General features: G+C 33.6%; 1 protein-coding gene across 1 annotated transcript; it reads left to right on the top strand.

The window, feature by feature from the left end:
* The first annotated feature begins 1819 nt into the window (after positions 1–1819).
* Positions 1820–9419, top strand: LOC107954155 (nucleobase-ascorbate transporter 12). The gene is made up of 10 exons (XM_016889634.2): positions 1820–2677; positions 3356–3453; positions 3550–3720; positions 4449–4549; positions 5307–5442; positions 5595–5645; positions 5756–6043; positions 7147–7381; positions 8153–8439; positions 8844–9419. The coding sequence occupies exons 1-10, from the start codon at positions 2179–2181 to the stop codon at positions 9063–9065; spliced, it is 2088 nt and encodes a 695-aa protein (XP_016745123.1). The 5' UTR covers positions 1820–2178; the 3' UTR covers positions 9066–9419.
* Positions 9420–9730: the final 311 nt, after the last annotated feature.

Below are 9730 nucleotides of genomic sequence, written 5' to 3'. Positions count from 1 at the left end.
ACGAAATTTTCACGAAATCATTTTGTGAAATCATAGACCATAAAAATATAAGAAAAATAAAATTTCCTCATCAGATTTGTGGTCCCGAAACCACTATTCCGATAATCTTAAATTTGAGCCATTACATGCAAAGTCCCCAAGGATTAGCCACTTTACTATACCTCATGACTGTAAGTCCATCAACCGAGAGCCCCAGTTGAATCGATACATCCTCCAGTGTTATTCTGCACTCCACACTCCCTACACGGAAAATGGAATGTATAGGTCTCTAGGCGCCATCGTTCTACCAAGGCAAATATTAAATCCGACCTTAAGTCGAACATCTGAATGAATGACACTGTGCCAAACCCGGAGGCATCCAAGTATGGTTTAATCCGATGGTTAGAAAAATATTCGGAGTATTGAGTTGAGGCCTCAATACCCGATACTTATCCTATACACGTAATAAAACCTATATTTGTTAATTTTGACAAATTTAATTTTTACAACTAATGAATAATTATTATTTTTAAAGACACTGACTTCAAAAATATTTTTAAAGAATAAATTATTTGGTTTTATTTAAAACTGACTCGGACCTTATTTATTGAGTCATAAATCATAAGCGCTATGTGGTCAGTAGCTCGGATAAAAGAACCAATTTAACTAATGGATCATGCAATTAGAAGCTAATGATTGGGGGATGATTGACTTGAGTGCTGGCCATGGGGGTGCTGACTTCGTCTGACACTGTTTATTTTAGGTCATTCCCGTCATTGTTTTTGAAGTTGTGTCATTCTTGTAAATATTTAATTTTTTTTTGTGTTAGTTGGGTAAAAAACCTGTTATAAAATGAAATAATTATTTCAAATATAATTATTATTTTTATATGTAAAATATTTCAAATATAGTTATTTTCATCTACATTGTAGTATGATATTTCAAATATTTTTATATTTGAAATATTTTAATTAATTATTTCAAATATCATTATATTTATATGTGAAATATTATAAATACACATATAAAAATATATAATGCTAAAATTTACTACACTCATGATATAGATTGAAGAATAAATATTACACATATAAAAATTATATTTACTAAAAAAATGATATTTGTAATAATTATTTTATAAATAAAAGAGTTATTAATTAAAAAGATGAATTAAAAATAAAAAATTGAAACAATATGAAATAAAAATTACAAATGTGTTAAAGAATATGAATTGAACCTGGAAGCAAAGGATAAAATCAATATTATTTAACCATTTAACCAATGGAGCTACTATGTTAAAAATATTAATTAAAAATAAAAAATCTTAAAATAAAATAAAAAATAAAAAATACAAATGTAAGTGAAAGATGAATTGAACTCGAGACTGATGACAAAATCATTAATATTTTTTTGATGAAACAAAATCATTAATATTTAACCAGACTAGAAACTAATGATATTGAAAGAGTCAGATAATACGGCTTAAAGGTTGGAAGCGCTTTCTTGCTAAAAATAATTTATTACACTAAATTTTCAAAAAAATAGGCCAATTTATCCAATTAAATTTTTTCATATATGGTGTATTTTGATATGCATTTTATTTTATTAAATATATATTTTAAAATATCTTACAGTAATTATTAAAATATCCCTATTATATCGGGGAAAGTTGGATTCGGCAAATTTATACACGAGACATATAAATGTTTAATATGAATATAAAAATGTAAAATATTTTAATAATAATAATAATAATAAATGTAGTACCTAATAATAAACGGATAATTTAAAAAATCAAACACCGTTAAAAGAAAATGAAGTAGGAAAAAGAACGCGGTTTTGGCTTGGCTCCATCCACCACAGTCTCTGTTGTCTTTTGTCATTTTACTCTTTTCAATTTCTTTACTCCACTTCACCAAACAGTTCCCCCTTCTCTCACTCCCTCACTCTCCCACTTCCCCTTTTTATTATCTTTCTCTTTTATCTGTACTAAAATGTCTAAAGTTAGCTCATTTTCTTCCTTTCTCTTACTACAAACCCAACAGAAACTTCTCTTCTTCTAGTCTTTGAAAACCTCTTCAAAAACCCTAAAAAATCACTGCCTTTTGAGCTCCTTTTTGGAACCCCAGATCTGTATTATTCATCTACAAGCTTAAAAGCTATGACCCCCTAAGAGATTTTGCTCTTCTTTCTTTTCTAATGTCGAGTTCTGACCCCAAAACCCGACCCAAACCTGTAACACGGCCTCCTGCTCCCGTTCCGCCTTCATCTTGGGCAAAGAGAACTGGGTTTAAGCCTAAATTCTCCGGGGAAACAAATGCGAGTGACTCCGGTCAAATAGCTTTGCCTCCGAGGTCTAGAGAGAATGAGAACCAACCTGATCTTGAAGCGGGTCGGGCTCGGCCAGTACCACCGGTGGTGAATGGGGAGCAGCCGGTGAGTGAGAAGGGTCCAGCAGAGAAGGATCAGTCGGTGAAGAAGAGGAGGGAGGCGGATGGGACGAATAAAGGGAGCTCAGCTGCCGCTGCTAACGGACATACAGTTAATAATGGGGCGGCGCCACAGCCGCAGCAGCCGACTAGGAGGCCTTCTAGGAATGAGGATGTGGTGGATGTGTTGCCACAGAATGTGGATGATGAAGGCTTCGTTGGAAGGCACTCACATATGAAATATGAGCTTAGAGATACTCCTGGTCTTGGTAACTTTCTCTCTTACTTTTCACTTTTGCTTTCTTTTTAAAGCCGGGGGAGAATGAACGACTTGTTTGTTGAAATGGGTGTTTGTGATTCTTTTTACAAGTGTGGCTTGTTTGTTGTTGTTGTTGTAGTTTTTTTCCCCTCCACGTTACCTGAAAGTAAAAGATCCTTACCTTTTTAAATTTTTTTTATTTAGTCTTTGTGGTTTTTCTTGTATATACTGTCATATTTGTCTGAATTGACAACTGAAATGGGCTATGCTTATTTATTTAATTTTTGGAATATTACTTGTTTATTTATTGATTTATTTTCTATTTGGAGTGAAAATTCTTTGCTTTTGTTGATTAGTGGCTATACTTATTTGTATGATTTATTGCTAGCTTTCTTTTTGTAGGTTTATTAGCCGTTTTGGGTGTGGTCAATGCGCTCTTTGTTTCATTTTACGGATAAAATTATTGATAATTTTGATGTATCATTGCTTGTGAATTTGTGATAAGACTGTTGATTTGGTACCAAACTAAGAAATTCTTTTATATGTATTTATGTTCATTTCGAATGGGTAAGAAAAATTTATGTTTTTTCGAAATAGATTAGATGCTATTACAACTTTACAAGAATGCATTTTTTGGTGATTTGATAATAATTATGTTTTAACTGTTTCATTTTTTTTTCTTTTTCAGTTCCTATCGGTCTTTATGGATTCCAGCACTATCTTTCTATGTTGGGTTCATTGATTCTTATTCCACTCGTAATAGTCCCTGCAATGGGTGGCACTTATGTGAGTGGTTAAATTATGTTCTATTTCAATTTGAAGCGCATTTGTTTGGGAATGTAGACTGTGAGCTGCTTGATCTGATTGGATTAGTGGTTGTAGGAGGATACTGCAAATGTGGTGTCGACGGTGCTCTTTGTGTCTGGAGTGACCACACTATTGCATTCCTTCTTTGGGTCACGGTTGCCTCTAATACAAGGTTCATCATTTGTTTTCCTGGCTCCTGCATTAGCGATAATCAACTCTCCAGAGTTTCGAGGACTAAATGGAAATGTATGCTTCTGTTTTCTGGTCATGGTCACTTTAGTAAAAGTGTTCATTTCCATTTATCTACCATTTCATAAATTATTTCAGATTATAAATTATTTGATTAATAGAAACTACCATTTCATGTATTCAGCAGTTTTTCTATTAGGATTCAAGTGCATGATTTTGTCATCCGAAGTAGGATTATTATTTACAGTAATTGACCAAAGAAAATGTGGAGGGCTTAAAATTTAATATTGGAAATCCGAGTTTGATTTGGGACTTGGTTTTGAGGTATGTCCTTTGTAAATAACTCCAATAATTGGAATAGAGAAGTAAATACCAATGATATCACCCAGGCATTGTTGTTTTAGTAACCAATATTCTGGATATTTATAGACCATTTAAACATTCTTTAGGATTAATATTACAAATAGTTTACTAACTAATAATCATGGGGTATCAATTTGCATCTTGCAGATTTGTCCTGGATATGAAAATCCTTCTGAGTTTCTAAATTACAAATTAATGAATATAATTTGTTTTTTCTATACTTGATTCACATTACACTGTCAAACTGATGGAATTAGTTATTTGATCTAGTTACATTTAACTCTTTTCTTTCTGTAAAGGGCTGAAATCATTTCTGTTCTTGCATCATCATTGTTCCTTTCCATTTTCTAAGTTCCATTTTATGCAATGGAACATTTGAGTTTGTTTGACATCTACAATGTTGACTCATTTCAACTTGGCAGAACTTCAAGCATATTATGAAGGAGTTGCAAGGTGCAATTATCATAGCTTCAGCTTTCCAGGCGTTACTTGGTTATAGTGGACTAATGTCATTATTCTTGAGGTATATTTCATTTGCTAGTCTCTGAAGTCTAAAATTAGCTGCCATATCATAAGTCCTTTTACTGGTGAGAATTGGCAAATACCGGTAAGATTAGTAACTGGATATAGTAACTATATGATTGACCATGAATTTGATATATCGATAGTGAAGGGTTCTTTAAGGAAAAGGATTGAACATAAAGTCTCTTCATATTGTCCATTCATCCGTAAAGGCTTTAAAATTTACCATTTTTTTAATTTTTAACTTTTTTTTATTTTGAATCTTGGAATTATACATACCATTTTCCCTTTTTATTTTCTGAAACATTTTAAAAGAAATTTCCTTTTTTATTTTTTCATGTTGATATGATGCGGTGATAACTAGGTTGTTTTGCCACTTAGTCAGATTTTTTGGGTGTTATGTCCACTTCAGCTGGTGTAATACGTTTGGTCAAAGTTCTTGATGGAATTAATGGTTAGGTGCTTAATTTCAAATTTTAACTTTTCAGATATCAAACTGACAGAATACATAGTACTGGGGCCAAATCTGTATGTAACCCTTTTTTATACAATTTTTCTTTAATTAATCTCAAATATCAACTTTAACGTTTAGGCAAAAAAATAGATTAGCCATCTCTAAACCTCATGTGAAACCAAAAATAATTTCCACACAACATAATTCAGCTGTTTTTTTTTGTATCATGCTAATTCTACGTGCACTAAAATTTGTTGAATCAGTGGTATGCACATATCAAGTTCATTTGTATTTCTTTTTTCAGGTTAATCAATCCTGTAGTCGTTGCACCTACTGTTGCAGCTGTTGGAATTTCTTTTTATAGTTATGGTTTCCCACAAGTGGGGAACTGTCTTGAGATTGGTGCTGTGCAGATATTGTTGGTTATTATTTTTTCTCTTGTAAGTTTTTTTAAACTCGTTTTACTTTTTTCAAAGCTTTTGTTCTTTCTAATTATTGGCAATCATATCATTGTTGATTGAATGCCAAAATAACTTTGATCTGGGTGTTTCTTTATTGGCAATCATATCTGAAAATTTTTCCATTTTTGCAGTATCTTCGTAAGATATCTGTTCTCGGCCATCGCATATTTCTAATATATGCGGTAAGTTTGTAACATCATTGTTCTGCATGTTTATTTTAGCTTTTTGGTGTACATTTTTAATGTTTTGACACATTTTCTGACCATGATCTGGCTTTTCTGCTAACTACCAGGTCCCATTGGGCCTTGTAATCACATGGGCAGCTGCTTTTCTTCTCACTGAGGCAGGAGCCTATAGCCATAAAGGCTGTGATACCAATATACCTTCCTCAAATATAGTATCAGAGCATTGCAGAAAGCATGTTTCGAGGATGAAGCACTGTAGGGTTGATACATCACATGCATTCAAATCTTCCCCATGGTTTAGGTTTCCTTATCCATTACAATGGGGAACTCCTGTCTTCCACTGGAAAATGGCCATTGTTATGTGTGTGGTTTCAATAATTGCCTCAGTAGATTCGGTTAGTTTTCTATCATCTATGACATTTATTGCAATTTGAACTTGTGGTATAGATTCTAATTTTTCTTCCTGAGTTGCATTACTGGCGATTCATGTTATCTGATGTGGGTTATCATTAGTTACTTTGTTTTGGAAGATCCTGGAATTTCCATGCAAATAAAAGCGATAATTTTTTTATTGTCATTATTGACTGTATATAGACAATGATTTTGGGTCTGACCTACCAAGAAAGATGGGAAATTAAAAAATAAAAAGTGCTCTCTTAACCATGGTTCTGGGAATAGCACATAAGAGTCTGAAACATATGCCAAGAAAGACTGCTAAGATGGTAAAGTGAAGGGCAAAAGTTTAGGTATTAAAGTGTTCAAGGAGGGAATAACAAATTGTTGTAATCATTTATCTGTTGACTGAGATGCCAGTTCTCTATCATCCCATTTGAAGTGCCAATCCAAGTGCACAGGTTTTATTTTAATATATTATGATCATTGGGTTAGATTCCTCTTAGGGGTTTCAATCACCTTGGTTTAATTTAGCCGATTCTTACGTTATGGTATTACTACTGTGTCCTATCGGTTATTTTGCAAAACTTTGGAAAGCTTGTGGATTATAAAATTGTCTAAGCTATCATATGCATGCATGTATATCTGTTTGCATGCCTTTCATAATATGTATGCAGTTTTTGAAGTGCCATAGGTGGAGCTGGTGCTCATATTAGCCAAACTGCCTCACATCTTAAACCATTAAACCATAAAAGAATTCATGTTGGCCTGAAATTGCAATAGATTAAAATTCATTTTCTAGATTTATGGAAGCACTTGCACTTTATGAAAACTTGTGGACAATTAAATTACCTAAGCTAGCATATGCATGCATGTATATCTCTTGCATGCCTTCATATCTGTTCTTGAAGTTCCCCAGGGTCTAAATGGTGGCTGTGTTAACAATACTGATTCACATCCAGGGACTATTGAACTCTAAAAGAATTCATGTTTACCTGAAGTTGCCATGGTTTAAATTCATTTCACAAAGTTGATGAAAAAACATGCACTTTTCCTCAAGTTGCAAATATGACCCTGAATGTACTCGTGTTTCTGAATTTCTTAGGTTGGCTCATACCATGCGTCATCATTGCTGGTGTCATCCAGACCTCCAACTCCCGGTGTTGTTAGCAGAGGAATTGGTCTTGAGGGTCTATCCAGTATATTAGCTGGTCTCTGGGGTACAGGAACAGGATCTACAACGCTTACTGAAAATGTGCATACAATTGCAGTAACAAAGATGGGAAGCCGCAGGGCTGTTGAATTGGGCGCATGTGTTTTGATAGTCTTATCCCTTGTAGGTACGTTTCAGTCATGCTTCCTTTTGGAATTTTCAGATTGCTCCATGATGCTAAAATTTGTAATAATCCTTGTTAATCTGTCAAAGCTGATGATATAACCTTGTTTGCGTAGATCAAATAGTAAAGAGAAATCGAATTTACTTTTAATGACTTCTTGGATTGATCTTTTCTGCTTTATTTGGAGGTCACATATCTTGTGGGTTTTATTTTCATTCATAATTGTTAAGCTACCAGTTGTCATTATATTGCTGTCTTTTATAATTGCTTTTATATTTTTATATATCCGGTTTATAATGATAGTTTTACAAGATCTTTGTCTTTGAGAGTTTCTTTTAGAATAAAAGCCTAGCACATAATGATAGGAGGATTATTGCTAGGCATGTTTGTGGCATTTGATTTGCGAAGTAACTTCCTGTCTCATACTTCCATAAAATGGTATTCTCTTTTAACATCAATGGTGGCATTGAGCAAACAATACGGAGAAAAATGTTATCCCATGGGGATAAATGGTGCTTGCCATTTAGTCTGATGGTGGCAGACTGGGCTTCATTTTAAAGTAAGCCCTAGGCTCATATGAGTTGCTTGTTTTAATTGAATTTTCGAATTCTATATGCAAAGGTCCAGGGATATATGTCATTAATAAGTTCAATTGTTTCATCTCATAAATTTGCAATGCCTTGTACATATGATTTGGATCTAATGGTTCAGATTTGAAGCTCATCTTTTTTTTGCTTCCTTAATTTGTATACACTGCCTTCTTGTCGTACACAGGTAAAGTTGGAGGTTTTATTGCTTCAATTCCTGAAGTCATGGTTGCGGCTCTCCTGTGCTTCATGTGGGCGATGCTTGCAGCTTTGGGTTTGTCAAATCTACGTTATAGTGAGGCAGGAAGCTCTCGGAATATCATAATAGTTGGATTATCTTTATTTTTCTCCCTCTCGATACCAGCTTACTTTCAGCAGTATGGCATCTCTCCGAATTCCAATTTGTCTGTTCCAAGTTATTTTCAACCATATATTGTGACATCACATGGGCCTTTCCGCACTAAATATGAAGGGGTATGCATCTTATTAACTTTGATTTAGCCATTAATTGGATATTTGCATTTTCTATCCATTTTTTGTACTTATTGGTGAAAAATGGAAAGGATATAATGAAGACCGGTAGGACTTGCATTAGAATTCCCCCTTCTCTTCTCTTGTAAGAGTTTGTAGTTGCATGCTATGTTTCCCAGATTCTTCATTCTCTTAATTGCTCGTCTGTTGATACTTTTCCCAACTTGGTCATTGAAAACTCAGCAATTTTTCTCGATTTTGGATGTGGCACTTTGATATTGTGTCATGTCATCACTTAAAAAATTATAAATGTTGCCTTATCCCCTTGAATATATTCTAAATCATAGCTTGCTGTCATATGTTACCAAGATCCAAGCAGACTTTTCATTAATGTCCTTTTTTTGTAGGTAAATTACATTATGAACACATTGCTATCATTACACATGGTAATAGCTTTCATTGTGGCTGTTATACTCGACAACACTGTACCTGGAAGCAGGCAAGAACGTGGGGTTTACGTATGGTCTGAGTCTGAGGCTGCAAGAAGGGAACCAGCAGTCGTCAAAGATTACGAGTTGCCTTTCCGGGTCGGTCGGATCTTCAGATGGGTAAAATGGGTTGGTCTTTGACAATTCTTTTTTGCCGAGGATAATCACTTGGTTCAAGTTCGTCAATATCATGGGGATGACTACTCATATCGGTAAATAGATGTCTGAACTGTTCTTTTTTTTTTCCTCACACGATGGAACTGTGTTTTTTGGGGGGCTAATAGAGATTCAAGTTATTTTGTGTACATTGAAAGATCCAGAGGGATCCAGTTGTGTTGTAATCTTAGAATTATTAAAAAAAATGAAAACAAGAACATTGTATCTTGGTTTTGTTCGAGTCACTGAAATTGTCCTGTTGGACATTTTCACTTTTGTTTTGGTCTTCTTTTTTTGTATATTTTTATTCCCATTATTATTTGATAGCTACTTTCTAGATTTTTGCTGGATTCTCCTCATTGGAATTATAATGTTGAATGTTTCAAATAGCTTTTAAATTAAAAATATTTAATTAGGTTGATGTGATTTTCGTAAGTTTTTGTGATCGGTTCTATTGCTTTTAAAATATTTTTATAATTAAGTTTTTTAAAAATATAAAATTTAATTTGAATCGGAATAGAAGCTTTGAGGGATGAGGATTGGATTCAAACTATTCAAGGGTCTAATCAATGTGTGACCACCTGTACTAAGACTAGTTAATTGCAATGCGATTGGGACCAAATGAATCTTAAAAACAAGTTAGATGAAAA

This window comes from Gossypium hirsutum, chromosome D07 (assembly GCF_007990345.1).
Source record: "Gossypium hirsutum isolate 1008001.06 chromosome D07, Gossypium_hirsutum_v2.1, whole genome shotgun sequence".
NCBI classification, from domain to species: Eukaryota; Viridiplantae; Streptophyta; class Magnoliopsida; order Malvales; family Malvaceae; genus Gossypium; species Gossypium hirsutum.
Note: the sequence above shows the minus strand (reverse complement) of the source record. Positions and strands in the feature narration are given on the sequence as shown.